This window comes from Talpa occidentalis, unplaced genomic scaffold (assembly GCF_014898055.3).
Source record: "Talpa occidentalis isolate TD23 unplaced genomic scaffold, MPIMG_talOcc4v2.1 talOcc4.6, whole genome shotgun sequence".
Taxonomy (NCBI): Eukaryota; Metazoa; Chordata; class Mammalia; order Eulipotyphla; family Talpidae; genus Talpa; species Talpa occidentalis.
In genome coordinates this window covers 122798700-122819554 of record NW_023604972.1, presented here as the reverse complement: position 1 = coordinate 122819554, position 20855 = coordinate 122798700, and the positions used below count along the sequence as shown (strand labels likewise).

Here is a 20855-nt window from a genome sequence, read left to right as displayed (position 1 = left end):
GGCATTGAGCAACCTGCAGGTCAGAAAAGGAACTGGACCCAGCTTCTTAGCATGTGGCTGAGCAAGAAACCACATAAACAAATCTGTTAGTCAAGCTTTGTCAGAGTCCACAAATTCCTATGAGTCTCTTCATTTGACAAGAGGGCTCATGGAATTTGACCATGTCCTGTGTAAGCAGACACAAAGATTGATCATTTTCAGAAATGAAAGGGCAACTTCCGGGGGATGGCTTTCACCCCTTCACTTTTCTGTCCAGGAAAGCAGCCCAGGCATGGTGGCTTCTTCCCTGCCACCCAGGACACGGAAGCCTCTGAGCATGGACAGTGGGCAGCGTCTTCCTTATTCCTTCTGGAAGGTCAGCCAGAATAAGGATCCAAGCTAGTGTCCAGCCACAAGCACATAACCAGGTGCCCCAGAGGCACTGATGGGTCCTACACCCCTAATCTGGTCAGGGGGTCCTAACCCAGGCTGGTGGTGGGTTCCTCCCATTCTTTCTCCAAACCAATCTTGTCTCAGCTCAATGTCCATCGTCGTGGGTGCAAGGCGCTTCAAATGCTTTCAAACCTTCAAGTAGCTTTGTTTTTTTAAAAAAAAAATCCTTAGATTGGGGGTATGTTATTTTTTTCTTTAGAGGGAAGAAAAGTGTCACATTTGTTTCCTGTGAGCTTTTTTTAAGTCAGAAAAACGAAAACTTAAAAATACAGGCGTAGAGAATGTAATCAATATCTGTATTCCATCCAGATCTTCCTAGGAGTTTTTTGTTGTTTAAGGAAAAAAGCACATTTGTGCCATAACCTTCTGTACGTGCCCAGTCTGCAATCTTGATCACGGCCTCCATGACATTCTTTCTTTGCCACACAAATTGATACCGTGTTGGGTGTGCTGTTTGTTTATTTTTTTCCCCCTACAGTCTGTAAGAGAGAGTTCCTCAAAATGCCTCTTACCCCAGCCTGCCTTGGGCCAGTCTGCTGCCGTCTGTGCTACCATTTGGCTTGTTTGGCAGTGAGCTTCCTTTTCTTCTTGCCTTTAAAGCAACCCCTGATTAGTTTAGGTGCATACCCCATGGAACAAAGGGCATTTGATTCCCATCACATTGAAAGTGGGTGTTTTATGTCCAGGGTGGTAGGAGAAATGGCAGCTCATTGTCTCCTGCCATCGCTTCTAACTTGGGGGACAGCCTGCGTGCTGCTGTGTGTGGCTTTGGGGACAATGCCACCTGAGCTCCCTGCCCCACCCATCCCTCCCTCGGGATGTCTCTTCTCCCTCAGTGCTTTCCATTGTCTTGATGAATTGCAGCATTTCATTTTTGCTGTTTTAACTTGGAGAAAGTTGTTACACAGGACATTAGTATAATTTTTTAAGGAATGGAGGTGACCTAGTGATAGGGAATCATCTCATCTAGAACTTCTGCTTCTCCAAATTGTTGTCAAATGGGAAACCTCCATCCCTTCTGTAGCTTATCAGACTGGCTGAATATAAAATAGCCGCTTCACTTGTGTGTAATTAGCTTTAGTTTTTCTCTGTTATTGACTTGTTATCCTCAGCAAAGCTACATGGAAAAGGTTTTGTTGACTTGTGAGTTCAGTAAAATTGTTCTTTAAACATATGCCCTGCATAGGAAAAGGACAAAGAAATAAAACGCTGCCCTCCCCTGGAGTGGGCCAGGGCAGGGGTATGTGAGTGAGAGCCAGGAGCCAGAAGGAAAGCCTTTTGCAAATAGGTCCATTCAGAGTCCCTCCGGGGAGCTGACAGTGCCTGCAGCGCATCTGAGGACTGCTCCATCTTTGAAGACAACTCTTTTTTTTTTTTTTTTTTAAAGTAAAAATAATTGCCTGTTGGCTAGACTATTTTTTATAATTAGTGTTTCTGATATGCAGCCCAGTGTCATGTGTTGGGCTAGGGGCTGAACCTGAGTTGAAATCCAGCCGCCTTCATTTGTAAGCTTGTGTCCCTTTGGCCAAATACTTTCTAGTTACCTAACTTGCTATTTTTTAATCTGGAAACTGCAAACAATAATAATATCTAACATTCAGCTAACAAATAACATTCAAAATGGTTGTGAGCCCTAGATCAGGTAATGTAATAAAACACAACATTTTACAAAGTAAAATAAAATTTTGTAAAGTAATCATTTAGGTTAGTGATAGCTGTTATGGCCCCTATCACTGCTAATGTTGCTTTCTATTAACTTGCCTTTTAAAAAAGTTTTAATACTATATATATATTTTTTAAAGAGTTATTTATTTTTATATAAGAACTGGGGTACAGGCCAGAGGGGTGGGAGGGTGAGAGGATTCACCGGAGACAGAGCAGGGAACAGAACAGGCAGACTGACGAAATACACTGCTGAGGGGAGCAGTGGGCGAGCCAGGAGAAGTCTGCCGCGCCATGTGGGATTCTCGCCAGCCGGCCGGGATTGATCCTGCGCTGCAGAGGCTGTGGACAGCTTCACAGAGGCGCTCAACCGCCTGTGCCACCAGGGAGGCCCAATATTATATCTTAGTTAACCCAATATACACAAAATACTGTCATTTCCTCACACCCAATCAACAGAAGATTGTTGAGATTTTTTTTCTCCTAGCTAAGTCCTTGAAATCCAGTGTGTATTTTACATTTATAGTCTATCTCAGTTCAGATCAGCCGCATTTCAAGTGCTTAGTGACCACATGTGGTGAGCGGCTGCTGCACTGGACAGCACCATCCTAGAGTGAAGTCAGTGTGAAACAGGAAGGTGGGGCCTGACAGTTTAGATCCGGGCATTGCAACTGTAAAACACAGGTCCACTTCCCTCTGCCAGCCTCCAAGAGCCTGGAAAGGTAAAGTTTGTGGGTCTCAGCAATAATTCATGAGACTCTGCCTTGCCATGGCCTCCCTGCCATCTTGGGATTAAAACCATTCCTTGAACTCTCACCAGTGTTGAGCCTTGGAGCTGCAAGCCTGGCTGGGACAGGCATTGGATTGGGGGCCAGGCCCGAGGCTGGGACTGGGCATGCATTCATCTGTCACCTGAACTCAAAGGCCATCTCCTCTCCTGACTTCTCTCCATCCCTCTAAGTAAGGCCTCTGGTCCCAGTGCCATATTTACTACTTGTTAGGATCCCCACTGCACTGGATGTAACTTCCAGGCCTTTCCTATTCCCAGGACTCTGGATGTTTTTGTGCAAATTAGGTAGAGGCATCCGCTCTGGGCTGACTAATTAGGAATCCTAAAGTTACCCATTATTAACCTACCTTTAAAGAACTGCCAATATATTGGCCAGTATGATTATACTTGCCATATAATCTATAGCAATGAAGAGGGATTGCCCTATGTCATTGTAACATATTTGCCATATTATCTTCCCTGTAGTTGGTAACTATGTTTCCCTGTATTATCCTCTTTCCCTTTTCTACTCTTGTTCTATCCTTCAGTAATGTGGATAAAATAAAGACATATTTCCTTTATTGACTAATCTTATTCCAAGTTACATGGACAAGTTCCTTGGTCTTACCAGACAACTTGTTTCAGTCAGAATCTAGGCAGTGATTATGCAGTGAAGTTGTTAAAGTGAAGACAGTGGTGCTTAGAATGAAGCAATAGGAAAGTTAAATTTTTCAGAAAATTGCGCGACTGTTAATGGAGAAAAATATGCTCATGTTTTTGAGGTATATATAACAGAGCAATAGTTGGCATAGAATTTCACCAGTCCTGAGTGAAGTAAAAATTGTTGGTTTATCATTCATTTTTCTTTATGTAGCAGAGTGATTCTGAAATTATAATTTTTATTTTATTTTATTTTTTTTTAAAGATTTATTTTTATTTATTTATACAAGCACTGGGTTACAGTCAGAAGCGCGGGAGGGTGAGAGAATCCACCAGAGCCAGAGCAGGGAGCAGAGCAGGCAGAAGGACCGAAGTACACTGCTGAGGGGAGCAGCCGGCGGCAGGAGAGGTCTGTGCGCCATGTGGGACCCTCCTCCGGTGGCCGGGGAGCAGCCGGGGATCGAACCAGCGCTGCAGAGGCTGCGGGCAGCTTCGCAACCCAGCGCTCAACCGCTGCACCACAGGGGAGGCCAGAAATTATAATTTTTAAAAGATTTATTTTATTTATGCATACAAGAACTGGGGTGTAGGGCAGAGGTGCAGGGGTGAGAGGACTCACCAGAGACAGAGCGGGGAGCAGAACAGGAAGATCTACTGAAATACACTGCTAAGGGGAGCAGCAGGCGAGACAGGAGAGGTCTGCTAATGCCATGTGTGGGTTAGCTCCCTGGCCAGGAATCGAATTTGGGCCGTAGTGGTGATACTGCTGAGATTTAACCCCTAGGCCACCAGGGAGGCCCCCTGAAATTAATACTTTCAACCATTATTTTATCTTTAACTCGCAGTATTTACTAGATATGAGTTTTATGATACTAAGTGAACATTAAACATGATAGCATTCATCTTCTGCTTAATTTTATGGCTGCTTTGTAAGTTGTAATAGAATAAGATGCTTTTCTTCCTGAATGGATGCTCTTACACTGTCTTTGAAGGAAAAAAATCTAAATTATCACTGTCTAATATAAATATAAACAAACCTCAAATACACACTGCCCTAAGACATGTAAAATTTTCTAACAGTCACCAAAAAAAAAGGATAAATAAACAAATGAAATTATAATATATTTTATTTTACCTAGTATATCCAAAATATTATCAACATATATTCATCAACTTATTAGTGATAATAGTTAATTTTCTGAAAAATAATATGTTTTTGAGATCCATTGTGTATTTTCTACTCTGCTCTTCCTGTCAGTTATCACTAGTCATGTTTCAAATGCTCAGTAGCTCATATGGCTAAAGGCTACAATATTGGAAAGCAGTAGTCTAAGTAATATGTCTACTTGAAGGTACTATAATTCCAGCACCATCTGATACCTAAGGCACTCTCAATAAATGCCTTTTTTATTAAACTTTCCTGTGTATTTACCTAGCTAACTAGATTTTTGCCCTTGATTTTCAGCATCCCTTTAGAGAGATACAATGGCCCATTAGCTTCATTCCAAATTGGTTACACATGGTATATTGGAGAGTTGTACTTGGGGTTACAAATCTGATTTTCCCTCTTTTGTGGAATTGCATTAAGCTACTTGGACTTCCTTTTTTTTTTTATTTATTTATTTATTTATTTATTTATTTATTTATTTATTTGTTGTTTGTTTGTTTGTTTGTTCGTTTTGTTTATACATGCACTGGGTACAGTCAGAAACGCGGGAGGGCGAGAGAATTCACCAGAGCCAGAGTGGGGAGCAGAGCAGGCAGAAGGACCGAAGTACACTGCTGAGGGAGCAGCGGGCGGCAGGAGAGGTCTGCGCGCCCTGTGGGACCCTCCTCCAGTGCCGGGAGCAGCGGGGATCGAACCGGCGCTGCAGAGGCTGCGGGCAGCTTCGCAACCCAGCGCTCAACCGCTGCGCCACCGGGGAGGCCCTGGACTTCCTTTTTTCTTTCTTGTTAGGCAAGGGTTACACTTCTACATTCCTTGTGTACTTGGCCCACAGCTGGTACTCAGATATGAGTAACTAAAACCTTGTAGGTTTCTTAATTTCCCTCTTAAATTGATAGTTCTATTTTTTTTTTTTTTGATAGTTCTCTTAAAATCATGTTTTTACTTCGTGAACCATCTTAACATCATGCTGCTGGGATGTGGGTTTATGGATGTGTGGGATGGGAGGAGCATATTAAATCTCTATTACGGCTGATGGAAGCATTATCCCATCCTTTATATTAATGCTGGTTGTTTCTTATACCCAAACACAAAAAGTGATTGAAAATTTAAATATGAAGGTCTAGCCTGTCACATTCAGTTAGCAGGAGTTTGTGTTTGCTAAGCTAATGCTCCCCTCCCCCCACTCCCATATGGCATTGGCATGGAACAGCCTGGGGCTTCTAATGGAAAAAGATCTGAAAGGCTTTTCCATTTGCATTGCCAGGGCAGGCTGGGAAAGCCTCAGGGAGTGATGCCATGATGATTGAATCACTGTTAGGCATCTCTTCCAGGTGTCGTGATCAGAATAAATCAGGGTAAGTGACAGCAGGTTTGCATATCATGCCTTCAGCACTCTGGGGTTTACTTACTGCCCAGAGGGTGTCACTGGGTCTGGAGCCTTGTGCTCAACCCTTGCCTCTAGATAACTTTCCTACCATCTGCTGCTCTGTCCTTGGTCCCTCCTGTCCTGCAGCCTGCATCTATAGCGTCAGGTCCTGGAGACGCTTCTGTGCTTTCTCCCTTTTCCCTCCTCAGCTCTGTGGAGCCAATTCCATGCCCCCCCCCCCCCCCCGCCCCCTGGGAGCAGAGGAGGTAAGGTGCACCCATGGGGAGCCTGGGTGCTCCTGGCTCAATTGTTACTGTGGCCTTTTATTTTGTGAGCTTTTTAAACTCATCTAATGCTGTTCATTTCCAGTTAATTGTGGTGGTTTTCACTGTTGGCTTTTTCCTAGGAAAGCCAAATAGCAGTGTGTGCTTTCAGAGTGGAAGTAGCCCAGAAGACCCACACTTGGCTCTCTCACCAGACTTCTATGGTGACTAGAATGACAGAGGTGAAAAATGGAGTGTTTGGGAGGTGGGGAGGGTGTGCAGCTTGGGGAAGAACAAATCAAGGAGCAGCTAATAACCAAATGAATGATAAATATGCCTTCCTTGACCTGTGGTTACAGAGGGCCACTGTAGGGCCTTCCATTGTACTGCCAGTTAGACTCCAGAGAGTATGCATTTCCCTTTTGTGGATTTGGGAGTGAATTTAGCTCCTGGGTTCAGAAATGGGCTAAACAGACAGAAATGCAAGCTGCGATGACCCTATAGAAATTCTAAGTCCCTCTTTTACCGCGGCATCGGAGATGACAGCCTGAGCAAGATGGAGAAGAAGATACCAAGGACCTGATAGTTTCTTAGGTTGCAAGTGACAGAAACCCAAAATGAATTCACTTAGGCTGGTAGGGGAGTTTCTTGGCCCATGTGACTCCAAATCCAGTACTAATTGGGGTGACTATAGCAGGACCTGGTTCCCTCTCTCAAATCAGCTTCCTACACTGGACTCGAGCAGCTGCCACGTGCACATTATCCTAGTTTCTCCCCTGGAAAGGAAGACTCCCTTTCCTGCCTCTCCTTTTCTCCCCAGCTGCTGAAAATCCCAGGGAGCATCTCTAAATAGCCTTGCTAAGGACACATTCCACTTTCTGTGGTAACAACTGCAGTCAGAAGTAACCTGGTAGGAGTGGGAGGTAGGAGGGAGTTATCCGAAGACAGGATGCTGAGGATTAAAGCAGCCTCATAGCTCCACTGCAGCTGAAATGACATTCTGCCTTCACGTGGCAGGCGCCTCTCTCTTGGGCTGGAGATGAGAAGCTTGCTATGGGGAGTACATGATGTTTGAATGATGTTCAAACACGATAGCTGGGACCCAGAAATAATTTTGGTGTTCTTTATCCTACTGCTCACTTCTGAACCTAAGGTGTCAGAGTTCACAGAATCTATGTTATTAACTTATTTGTCCCTTCTTCTGAAAAGTATCTAAGATACTATATAACTAGGCAGAGGTAGCAGGGAGATCAGCCAAGCAGAGCCATTGTGATCATTGCTAATGGCATCCCCAACATTCCAGAATGTGGAGATCCATGTAATTCTGATTTTGAAACCATGGCAGTGAACTGATGAAATGCCTGGTAAGCCAGTGTTTGAAGGTAGTTTTCTCGAGGGTGAAAACAAGAATTAAATAGACATATACGTGGATATTTTTTGCGACCTAACACTTTCCCATATGGACCTCCTTTTCCCTTTTTGTATTTGATCCTGTCAGAAACAGCTTCTTTGCGATAAGATGTACAGTCTGTAAGGCCCACCCATTTTAATATACAATTCAATCTTTTTTTTTTTTTTGTGGGACCCTCGCCAGTGGCTGGGGGTCGAACTGGCACTGCAGAGGCTGCGGGCAGCCTCGCAACCCAGCGCTCAACTGCTGCGCCACCAGGGGAGGCCCACAATTCAATCATTTTTAGTAAAGGTATGGAGTTGCACATTTACTGCCACTATCTATCTTTGAAACATTCCTTGACCCCCCCCCCCCCCAAACATCCCTAGGCCATCGTCATGGCTGTCTTATCTTGCCCAGCCCTGAACACCACTAATTTACTTTCAGCCTCTGGAATAATTTGTGTGTTCTTCACACATCACACAAATGGAATCTTAGGAGTAGTACGGATGGGGTCTTCTACGTCTGACCTTCACTTTGGCTTTGAGCTTCATGCAGTGGCGTTTGGTTCCTTTTCCATGCAGGATGGTATTCCATTGTGTGACAATGCCTGCCACGTTTTTGTTTACCCATTTAATGAGGTTTTCAGTAGTTTCCACTTTTTGCAATTGTGAATACTGTTGTAAACATTCATGTGCAAATCTTTGTGTGGACATGTGTTTTCAGTTCTCTTGGCAAGCTGTGTATGTAGGAGTGGAATTCCTGGGTTGAATGGTAACTTTATATTTAACTTGGTAAGAAACTGCCAAGCTGTTTTTCTCAGTGACCTTTCCCCACATTTTAAATTTTCACATGTGATGTTTCAGGATAGGACCTGTCTTTAAACTTGATTGGTTCTCAAAGCAAACCCTAGAAGTTCACTGCAGGATTGAGGCTACTTGAGAGAGAGGAGAACTGGGGTGGGGACATAGGAGGAGGGAGCCCAGAGGTGCAGGGTAAAGACTGGGGGGTGGGCCACGAGAGCTGTGGTGGGAGCGGGGAGACACCCATCTGAAGAGGTATGAACACATTCCCCTAAATCATGTGCAGTGTTGTAAACCAGTGTTACCTCCACGTATGGAAAGAAAGAAAATGTTCATAAAAGCATGCTTTTAAATGTGAACGATGCTTTGTAAATGATTTCATTGGAAATTATTTTATGACTAGTTATTAGATAGAGGACAATAAACTATAGCCATAAGAAAAATAAACTTGATTGGTTCTTTGGGCTTCAGGATGGGTGAAAGCCAAAGAACAGAGTTGAGAGGCAAAGCTAAGGCACATAGCACACGCACCTTGCCATTTGGGGTTGATTCCTGGGTGTATAGGGGCCGTTGTCTTGAGAGATGCACATCTTGGTGGTGTTGACATCAACACCAAAAGGTTTGGAGAAACAGAACAGGAAGGGCATTATTGGAGATCATCTTAAAAACAACCTCCATACAAGGGATAATTGCATGGAGTTGCTTAGTCTTAGGGTGATTTTTGTATTCCAGAGGTAGCTTGTTTTGATTAAACCTGTGCTTTCTAAATTGGATGGATTTAGGGCATGAGGTAACCATGGGCTTTTCTTTGGTAGGCTCGCTACAGCATGTGAGTAGCAGATGTGAAAATCACACAGTGATGGTGCCAGAACCCGGGCCAATTCTGCATCAGTGCTGCTGGCTCGGCCAATTCATAGACCAAGGTCTGTCCTGGTTGAGGCAGGTTTTATTTGTAAAGAATGATGATGTATTTGTTTCTCAAGAGAAATGTCAGCCCCTGGATAAAGGCAAGTTGTGAATATAGGGAGGGAGATTAATGTTCTCAAGAGAGTTTTACTATGTGATTATTATGATACAATATCTGAATGACATTTACAGTTTAGAAAGAATGTAGTCATTTATTTTCCTTGAGAAAATGTGAGGTACTAGGATATTTTAGAAAGGATTCCTTGCCAGATGGAACTATTGCTTTTGTCTCCCTCCCCAGTTTATTCATGAAGGAGACCATGCTTGGCAGCATCCAGACCATAATGCTTGCTTGCTTGCTTACTTGCTTTTTCATATGTATCTGGTTTGCTGAATAAATAAGCCCCCTAAGATGCAGTCACAAAGCAGCTTTATTGTGTGTTCTGCTCTCTTTAAAATGTATTCAGTGATGTTAGTATATCCATGTGACTTCAATTTCAGTGACTGCACACCAATTTAGAATTTAGAGTGTCTCGTTTAGAGCGTCTTGTTTTAAATAATAGTACATCTAAATTTGGTTGCCTTTTTTTTTCTGAGTTTGCATTAGACTTTAATTTTTTTTTTTTTTTTTATTGAGGGAACATTGGTTTTCACCACCATGTATGATTCAGAGGTATAAGTTCATACCTGTTCAAATGAGAAAATTTCTTCCCTACCATCCCTATCTGCCCATCATGGTTTATATGCCCATGGGTAGCAGTGGTGTGTTTTGAACTGATTCTTTCTTGCATTTGATCTCTTCCTGGGGGGTGTCATGGGCTGACTTGGGTCCCCTAAAAGTATTATGCTGAAATCCTAATCCCCAGCACCTTAGAATGTGACTGTATTTGGAGATTAGGGCTTTAAAGAGGTAAATGAGGTAACTCAAGGTCATATGGGTAGGTCCTAGTCCAAGGTGACTGTGTCCTTATAAGAAGAGATTAAGACACGGATATGCAGAGGAACCTCACATGAACTCGAAGGGAGAACACAGATACTCCAGTCAAGCAGGGAGGCCTAAGAATAAAACTGACCCTGCTGTCCCCCTGATCTTGAACTTCCAGCCCCCAGTACCTGAGAGGAAATAAATTTCTGTTGTGTAAGCCACCAGTCAGTAATACCTCGTCATGGCAACTCTAGCAAATGAATAGAGGGGGCCTTTGGGGATCCCGCACATTTCATCGCTTCTCCTGGACCATCCCTGTGATGGGATGAATCCCAATGAGTTCCGCTGACGCAGGCTGATGTTCTCACATCTGGTATGTTGCTTCTGCATCTGGGAATCTGCTCACTTTGTCCTCTAATCCACTCTACTAGGTAGGCTCTAAGGCAACCGACCACCCTCTGTTGTCAGTTGTCTGCGTCTATGTCACAGGGAATGTACGTATATGTTCAAATAAACTCCAGCATTCAGGCTCTTAACAACACAGCAGCAGTCTGTCCTCCACACCCACCCTTTTAGTCTCTACCTAATAGATTTTCTAGGCAAGTGGACACCTGACCAGTCTCCCCAGTGGTTCCATAAGTTTCTCCTGCACTTGAGTATGCATGATGGGGATCATTTGCGTGGTTCTTTTTTTTTAATTAATTAATTAATCTGTTTATTTATTTATACAAGCACGGGGTACAGTCAGAAGCGCGGGAGGGTGAGAGAATTCACCAGAGCCAGAGTGGGGAGGAGAACAGGCAGATCAACGAAATACACTGCTGAGGGGAGCAGCGGGCGGCAGGAGAGGCCTGCACGCCATGTGGGACCCTCGCCCGGCGGCCAGGGATCGAACCGGTGCTGCAGAGGCTGCAGGTAGCTTCGCAACCCAGCACTCAACTGCTGCGCCACCGGGGAGGCCCTCATTGCTTAATTCTATGCAAGGGAGAGCCCTCCCCTTGTCTCCATGCAATCTGAGCCTTTTAGAAGCTGGGTGTGGATGAGGGAGTTCCAGATTCCTCTTGCCAGTTTGGGGCTAAATCCTTTGAAAAGTTGCCTTTGACCTGGCCTCTTACTTTGGAATGTCTCTGCTTTCTTTAGGCTTCCTATTTAACACTTAGTGCTTATGCATTATCCGTTCATTTTGCTGGAGTGAACTTTTACTGAGTGTTGACAATGGTGAGAGCCTTGCTGAGGTTAGAGGTAAATGCCTCGGGTTTTTCCTTGTTGAGAAATTCCCTGGCTAGACATGATAGACGCTCATGTGAAATACCAGAATATGTATGTTGATTCGGGAAAACGCTGGACGTGCCTAGTGACCTCTCCGGCATCGATGAAAACTCCATCCTAGAAACTTGCTCCTGGAGTTCTGTTGGGTGACCCTTGCTCTGCTTTGACTAGCATCCGGTTATTCAGAGTGGTCAGCTCCTTACTTAGGCCTAGATGTGGTTGGAGGTTCTGCATGAGGAATGTAGTGATGAGGGCCAAGAGGCCAGGCAGGCTGGGAAAAGGAGGGGCAATCTGGTAAAATTTCACAGGTCAAATTAGTTTTTTTTAACAAACTCTTTAGTGCTTTCATACCCACCTGGCCAAACCTACTCATCAGGTTGCATTTACTGCAGTGCCTCTGCTGCACGCGAAGCAATTAACCTCCTCAGTGCTCTCAGGACAGGAGAGAGCCTTGCTGAGGTCCCAGGGGGAGTCTATAGGCCATGCAGATGCCTAACCCATCTTTGTTCTGCATTTAATCATCAAACATTTATTGATTGTCTGCCAGTAACCACGCTGCAGTCTAAGCAGAATGAAAATCCAACCCTGAAGATCCTCCATCCCATGGCAGTTAAGCCACCCAAGACATGCAATCTCAGATTTGCTGCAAATTGGTGACAGAGCTCTTGGGTCTAAATATGCAGAGGTTGGGAAGGATCTGTCTTGGGAAGAAAGAGAATGATATAAGGATGCCTACCAGGACTACTTACCCTCATGAGAGACCTTTTCAAGAGGTTGGACAGATATCTAGAAGTGACGAGATATCCTGTATTCCTCACTTGGCCTAGATGCAGAATTTCCTCTGGGGTCAGTTAGACATTCTCCTCCACCCCACCCCCACCCCCTCCCCAAATCTCTCTCTCTCTCTCACACACACACACACACACACACACATTCCCTCCCTCTATTAGGAAAACTTGTCTGATCTTTCCCTGAGCTCAAAGACTTCTACTTTTTGAATTCCTGCACTATTTGGCACCTAATTACTAGATAGTTCTGGATCCTTGGTCTGTTTTGACTTCTCCATATTGCCTGCTTAGGGTGTCTATAACCTAAATGTCTTTTTTGTTGAGCATTCTGTCTTACTGGCAGAACAAATCTGTAGAGAAAGTAAATGGTGAGGAGCAGTAGTTCTCACCAGCCTCCGCTTCCCATTTTATGGCCTTGATTCCAGAAGCAGGACGTGGTCATGGGCCTGGCCCCATCTGAGAGAGGAAGACGTGAAGCAGCTCCTGCCCACAAGTGACCTGGGGTAGCACAAGCTGCTGTGTTGTCAGGGACTTGTTTATTGGGAAGCCTCGTCCGGAAAGACCTTTGACAGAATGTGTTTGTTTTGCCAGATTGAGAGAATTGTTTAGTTTTGGTTAAAATTCAATCTTTGTTGCTGAGAGATTGTTGTGTGAGGAAATAATCAAGGACTTATGGGAAAAGAGGTGGATGCTGGCAAGGAGAGAAGTATTTTAATTTTATTCAGCTCTTTCTTAAGTGCTTCAGATTTTAAGTCTGACGTTCTTTGTAACTTGGAAGAAAAAGTCCTGAAGACTTTCTGGGGCACACATCCTCTGGGATTGCAGAGGATTTTGTACAAGTATCCCCTACTCCTTGGCAGAAGGAATAATTAGCAAGAGAGAAGACATTGTTTCCTCTTCTCTACTGCTGTGGTGATTTAGAGGGAATTGTTTTAAACCACTGCTCCTGAATCCCGTGTATGTGTTATGGTGTTTTGGATACTAGTGAGTTCTTGGATTCAGGGAGGGAACATTTATTCCTCAGTGACCATGAGCAATCAGCTAGTTGCTCTCCTAGAATTTAGAGCATAGAGGGCTCCCCTTCCACTCCCCCATCCCCAATATTTTGAAAGATCTAAATAGTCAATGCTGGAAAACATTGATCAGTCATATCCATGTGTACAGTGTCTCTAGGTTATTTTTAATGGAACTGTCAATTATAGTTATGGTATAATATATACCATATATTGTATGGTATGTGATATATATACACACATATATATACGTACAAACATACATACATACATACGTACATACATACATACTATCACTGAGTCTAAAACAATGGTTCCCTAATCTAGGTGAACATTGAAATCACTCAGGGAGTTGAAAAAAATTACAAATTTCTGGCCTCACTTCTGATTACAGAATCAGAATATTTGGGGAGCTCCAAGAGGACCCACATTGGCACCATTGCCTTATGAAGTGATCTGCAGGTCACATGTGGGTGCCTGTGTGTAGGAATAGGGGTAACAAAGAAGAAAGGAACTTTTTTTCCTATCTGTAAGGGCTGGAGAAGTTAACGGCCATTATTAAGTTTTTTTTAAAAACAGCTTTGTTGAGATATAACTCACATCTGTTAAGTTCACCCACTTGAAGTGTACAGATGAATGCTTTTTGGAATGTTCACAGGTTGTGCAACTATCGTGACAATACATGTAGGACATTTTCAACACTCCAGAGGAGACACCATATCCACTATAAGTTATTTATTTATTTTGTGGGACCCTCGCTGGCGGCCGGGGAACGAACCAGCGCTGCAGAGGCTGTGGGCAGCCTCGCAGCCCAGCGCTCAACCGCTGCGCCACCAGGGGAGGCCCCACTATAAGTTATTTTTTAATACTTGAATTCTAATTTATTAGTTCATGACAAAGCTCCATCACCTAATACCAGTTTTTGGATTCGGGCTAGAATTTTATCAGCTAAAGGAATCACATGTTAAGCTGTGATTGAGAATTACATTATTTTTGAAAGGAAGCAAAGCTTAATAAATAAACCCAGTTCCAGCCTTTTTGATGAGTGGGAAGCAAGGCTGTACATCTCTGTCCGCTCCGTCCTCACTGGTCACCTGACGAGACCGGCGACCTTGATAGAAGCCATGTTTCAGTGACTTATGTTGGATTGGCGAGGGAGTGGCCTGACTAACATTTCTGCTCATTGAGTAAATTTTCTTTATTGGGCTTGCAATGAGAACTTGGTTCAGATAACTGTTCCCATAATTTTGTAACATTTCATCCTCTTTTTGCGCCGTCCAAAATAGGCTGCTGCACAGTTAATTGCACTTCACTGCAACTGTGGTAAATTAAGAATCTTGATTAGGTGACTTTTGCAAGGACTGCTTTTAACTGAGTCTCCCTCCACAGACACTACACTCAAGAGAGCCTGTAAGCTAGTTGGGACTTTAAAAGTTTGGATTTGGGAACTGGGGCTGTAGGATTCCTGTTGACCCGACAAAGGCCAGCCCCTGATTGATAATATGGGTCCTTTGGGGAAAGAGGAGATGCTGGGTGAAGAGCCCGCCCTCATTTCAGAGATGGGTTACTTCCCACTAGCCACAGCCTCCAGGTGTTAAAATCCTTCCACAAATACCAGAGCAGTGATCTATTAATAATTTTAATAACCCCGGCTACAGTTCTTGTTCTGGAGTTACTATTCTGTAGGTCCCCAGAATTTCTTTACACTTGACCTCTGTCTTCTGTCTCCCTGGAGTTGAACCCATAGACCACCCAGCTCTCACACACCCAGAGCTGCTAGTCCAGGCAGACATTCATTTCAGAGCTAATAACCTTCCTCTGGAAACTTTCGGAATTACTTGCTATATTTATTTAATCCTCTTCAAATAAGAGTTTGCATATTTCTCCCTGTCATGCTAAAACAAAAACAAGAGCAAAAAAACAGGTATGGCGCCAATGAGGCCCCCCATGACCTCAAGCAAAAGTCTTGCCCAACTTGTCGAAGACATTGTGTTCCATGACTGAAGGAACACTTTGGGTGTTCCACCTTGGTGGGCTGTAGCTGATGGACTCTCCTAGCCTTGGCTTCCCTTCTCTGCCTTTCCTGCTGCATGGATTTGGCCTCTTTCCTTGCTGATTATTTGCCCACAGGGCAGATGGACCTGAAGTCAAAGGTTGATTTCCATTTTCTAGCTGCAGTTGGTGGGTGTAGAATTATGAGTCAGTGGTGGTCTGGGAATATCTGATTATCATGATTATGTCAACTAGGCTTCATCAAACTATGGTTTGTCTTGACATGAAAAAGGTTTACAAGCCAACTCAGCTTTGACAAGCACATTCCTTGTTCTACCCACTTTCATGCTAGGTTCTCAAACTTCATTGCACAAGAACATTCAACCAGAAAGACTCCTGGGCCCTGATCCCTGAGCTTCAGTATCCTTGGGATGTGAAACTGGGGTTTTACATTTAGCAAATTGTCCCCCGGTCCTTGTGATGCAGATGAATTAGGGGCCAACTCTAAGAAACACTGTCCCGGAGTCTGCCTTTGACTGGTCATGTCCCATTCTGGTTTTCTCAGTGATTAAATCCTTGGCCTTCAGCAAGGTGTAATTAGAGTGGGTACAGTTTCCGAGGCAATGTGCACTCTGTCACTCTTGCCGAGGCTGGGAAGGTTGGAAGGGACCACATAGGGACTGCAATGCCTTATGATGGCGAGTTTTCATCCCATTTATCCAAGGGGCCTTGCTTAATGGCAGCAGCAATAATGAAAGTAAACACATCAGGAGAATCAATCCCTGGGTGGCATCTGGAGGCAGTGACAAGGACCAGGGGGAGGGATCTTGAAGGGCTTTTTGAAGGTCAACTGTGGTAAGCCTTTGGGCACTATTCCTTAGTTCTCAAGTGGATGATACCCTTAAAATTCACCCGTTCTGTCTGTCATGTGAGGCTTGAAGTTACATTTTCTGGGTACTTGCTAAGTGATGGAAAGTCACACAAACGTTTTCTCTTTTGACCTTAATGCAAAGGTCCTTACTTAGTACATTTTCCAGATTTAAGGATGAAAATTTAAAGTTTGTTCCGTATTTTTAGCACAGGATTCTACTTTTTTGGCTTTGGTTTTAAAACCAAAGGGTGGTGGAAAAAAAGTCAGTGCCCCTTAAGCCAGAATTTGGGATTCGGATCTGAATTCCCTTGCAGAGTCCAGCAAAAGTCAAGAATTTCTTCCCTGAAAAAGGTACATACTAAAAAATAAATAACGTCGGTGCCCAGTAGATAGAGCTTTCCTAAATAAGGTGATTACTTATTGATGTTTCCTGCTTTCACTGGGAATTTCTGGGTCCCCCAAAGACTGGGAGAGGCTCCTTGATTAGCATGACCTCCTGAGGAATGAGCTATTTGATGAGGGAGAGGCTTTGTTGCTCCTGGCTTTTTTTTTTTTAATCTGACTGCCCTGTGCATTTAGGAGGAAAACACTGAGAAAAATAAATAGGGAATGAATGGCATCTGGAATATGAACCTTTTTCCTTCTTCTTCGCTATTGTGGCCCTTCAAAAGGAGGCGGATAGTATTGTAATGGAAAGATGTGTGGAGGAATTAGTTCAGTACACAGATACTGTATTTTGTAAGACATTTAAGCCGTGAAACTTGTTCTACTTTTAATATTTGGGAAGGTGGAATGACATTTAAGGTTTTGGTTAAGAGACACACTACGGGGTGGGGAAGGAATTAGGGTGAAAATAAGGGGGGGCGGGAATTGTATGGGGACTATAACCAAAATGAAAATGCATACATTGTGCGAAAATGAAAAATGATGTAAGAATTATATAAAATAAAATTTAAAAAAATCAAAAAATAAAGTTTTGGTTAAATTGAAATGTAACAAGTTCTAGGGAGCGTATCATTGTGGACATGAGAAGGGTTCTTTACCACTTCCTTGCTCTTAACTGACCACTTTCCCAACTTTACCATGCCAATCACTTACCCATGGGCCAAAATGACAGTCCCATTAGGGAGGGAATAGCCCTAGTGTCTATTTGGAAATGTAGATACTTAACTTTCTTTCTTTCTTTCTCTGCTTAGGTATTGAAAAATCTCCTCTAGAGTTTTTGGAAGGCTGAATGGGCGAAACATGAAGAGCTTGAAAGCGAAGTTCAGGAAGAGCGATGTAAGTGCTTGGTGACTCACCCTCTGGCTGCTCCACCCCTGCTCCCTGGAGCTGCAGAAACAGTGCTTGCTCCTGCTTTGATAAGCCTCTGGGTTAATCAACGACAGAATTCAGCTCTGGGCCCCTGCCCGGGGGTGGCTTTTACAAATGGCAGGCTCTGGAAATTCCTTGCTGTTTGTGTGTATTGCTGTCACTAGTGACATTTTAAAATTCCTGGGGTCTGAGCCTTGTAGAAAAAGGAATGGTCCAATTAAACACTAAAGAAAATAATTAAAAAACCCCTCATTTCTAAAATCCCTGGAATCTGATTCAGAATGTCATGTTTAGAAGAAGTTTGTCCCGTGACAGTGGTTCAGGAAGGAGGTATTAGCATGGTTTGTCTTTGGCCTTAGGAAACTTTTTTTAAAACTCTTTGAAGGCTTTTGTGATAAACAATAATATCTCTTGGTGCCTCCACCTTTACTCCCCCTGAATTCCTGGGGTTCTTACTCATGTATTAGCCATCATAAAAGACTTTGGATTGGAGGAAACTGTTATGATGTCAGAATTATAAAACAAGTTCTCCCAGAGAAAACAGATAACAGCAGTGGGATTATGCACAATGATTCTTTAACAAAGGTCCCCTCGTAAAAGCTGGGGGGGGGGGGGTGGGGGGTGTGTGGGGGGGAGGAGATTGCTGTCTCATACTAGCTGCCCTCCAGATGCTTTGAGTAGAATTGTTGCGTGGGGGAAGTTAACGGATGAGTTATTAGCGCGCCAGCCCAGGTATGTCACCCTCATGATGGACTTGCCCAGCTGTCATTTAACATTGGGTAATTAAAGGTGAACCTGGATTTATTGCTTTGCAGGAATCACACCATAGCACAACTGCATTTTAGCACTGGATGGAGGCTGCCTCTTTTAAGCTAGTGTGGCACACACACTCCTCTTTGGGGCCAGAGCTGTCACCTGTGAGAGCATCGTGACATGTAAATTAATTACTTCCCTGATAAGGCCCAGACCAGACAAGATACTGGTGGGAGGACAACATCTTGTCTCACTTAAAGGCAATTATAGTGGGAAGGGCTTTTATTTATTTTTTGTTTGTTTGTTTTTAAAGATTTATTTATTTATGCATACAAGAGCTGGGGTACAGGCCAGAGATGGGGGCGTGAGAGGACTCACCAGAGACAGAGTGAGGAGCAGAACAGGCAGATTGACTGAAATACACTGCTGAGGGGAGCAGCAGGCGAGTCAGGAGAGGTTTGCTGCACCATGTGGGTTTCTCCCTTGTTGGGATCAAACTCAGGCTACAGAGGCTGAGGACTGCTTCATAGTGCGGTGCTTAACCCCTTGCACCACCAGGGAGGCAGGGGTTTGGGGAATACTGGGAAGGGCTTTTTGAACAATGTTGCTGTCATCTTCTCACTCTTAAAATTTTTTTTTTTTTATTAAAGTCACATTGGTTTAAAACTTTATCTCGTTTCAGGGTACAGCTTTATAATTAGACATCTTTATAGACTACACAGTGATCCCCACCAAAAGTCTAGTTTCCATCTACCACTCCACAGGGTCCCCTTAACCCAAGGTACCATCTCTCTTCCCTTTTTCTCTCTGGTAACCACCATTTTGTTTTTGTTTTGTTTCTTTGTCTTCCACATGAGTGAAGTCTTACAATATTTGTCTTTTCTCCATCTGACTGATTTCACTTAGCACAATCCCCTCAAGGTTCAGACATGTCACTTGCTCACTAGTTAGGTGAGTTAACATGCTCGGAGAATGTGCGGTGACTTTGCCAAAGTCATTCACTAGCTTTTATCCAGTGTGAGAGCCTCGGTCATTTGACGCCCTTAGCCTCTTGTTCCTGCAATTCCCTGAGAAACTTCCTCAGCCTTCCCAGCTGCTGGCGTGCACCACAGTCTATATGTCTTATTGGGCTTTCAGTTAAGAAGGAAACATTGGTTAAATGGAGATCCTGCCCAGTTGAGTGGATATGGGTCTGTAAATTGTGTGACCAGGGTAGCAAATGTATTTTCCATTCCAAGGAATTTGGGTAGCTTCCATTTATGCAAGTTGAGATTATTTTAACAAAATTTAATCAGTCTAGAGCTCCCTACTATAGGAACAGGGTAAGTGGGAAGGCGCACATAAACATTTGGCTTAAAAAATGCAAAAGTAGAGGTAGTTGGGAGGGTGTTGCTGGAATCTAGTTTTAAATAAAACCTGAAATATTTCCATGAAAAAAAAAATCACAGTAATAACACCATTAAAAGCTTCTGGGATTTGGCAACAGAAAGACTGAGATTTTGGCAGTTAGTGTTGAGAAATGTTAGAGGAGCAAGCTGGGGGAGGGGGGAAGCAAAGGAAATTGGTATAATGGGGCCAGACAATATCAGATTCATCCCAAATTGCTTCCCAAAGCCACGCCTCTGCACAGCTATATGGTGGGAATAAAAAAACAAAGAAGAAAACCATTTCAAACCCAGTTTGTTAACCAGCCGTACGATAGCAGCAGCTAGCCTTTAGGCAGTATTTACTCTGTATTAGATGCTGTAACAAGCTCTTCACATGAAATTTGTTTGCTCCTGCCACAGACCTGACGTGGCAGGTATATTGTTAGACTCAGTTTCCAGATGAAGAAACTGAGACCTAGTAAGTTACCGTAAAGCTACTGTGGGTTTCTGAGAGCTCTAAGTCATAGAAAGTAGCCTGATTCTAGAGCCCAGTGTTCCTGAAAGGGGTGTTTTGGGTGGAGTTTTGACTTTATGAAGTAATGTAGGCAGTAGCTTGGAAAGGTGACTTGGGATCTAGGTGTGTGGCCTAAGGCCAATCCCTTGCCTCTCCTGAACCTCAGGTTTTTCACCCAAAAGGTGGAGAAAATAATATTAGCTTCATAAGGTTGCTGGGAAGACTCAGGGTGCTCATGTACAGAGAGCACACCTCTTAGGACCTGGCACTCAGGAGATGCTTGGTAAATATTTATTCCTGTCTCTTAATCAGACACCCAGGATAGAGAGTAGGATTGGAAAAGTTGAGATGGGCTGGAGGAGAGAATAATCTGGTGACATAGCTGCCTCTGAACAGGTGATGGAGTGGGCTTGCCTTTCAACGTGTGGCTTTCAATTTGAGTTTTTTTGTAAATGTATGTGCACATGCTTGTATCCCTTGTTACAAGAAAAACAAGTTTTAAGCTGTTTATATTCACTTCAGTGAGCCAAACTCTAATCTTCACCTGGAGTGAGTGGTCTCTCTCTCCAAGAGGTGTCCTGAACCATCCACCATCAAATTTTCCTGCTTGTCTTTGTGTGAGGTTGAAAG

General features: G+C 43.6%; 1 protein-coding gene across 9 annotated transcripts in view; it reads left to right on the top strand.

Annotated features, from left to right (window-relative positions):
- The window catches only part of RAI14 (retinoic acid induced 14), a 129040-nt gene that overhangs the window by 7801 nt on the left and 100384 nt on the right, over window positions 1–20855 (top strand). For 8 of the 9 annotated variants that reach the window (XM_037529201.2, XM_037529204.2, XM_037529203.2 and 5 more), the window contains exon 2: window positions 17474–17558. In XM_037529201.2, coding sequence (XP_037385098.1) covers window positions 17523–17558 — 36 coding nt within the window. In that variant the 5' untranslated portion in view covers window positions 17474–17522. Of the gene's footprint in view, window positions 1–7633; window positions 7685–17473; window positions 17559–20855 lie in introns of those variants that run through there. The other variant, XM_037529200.2, reaches the window with a different exon arrangement.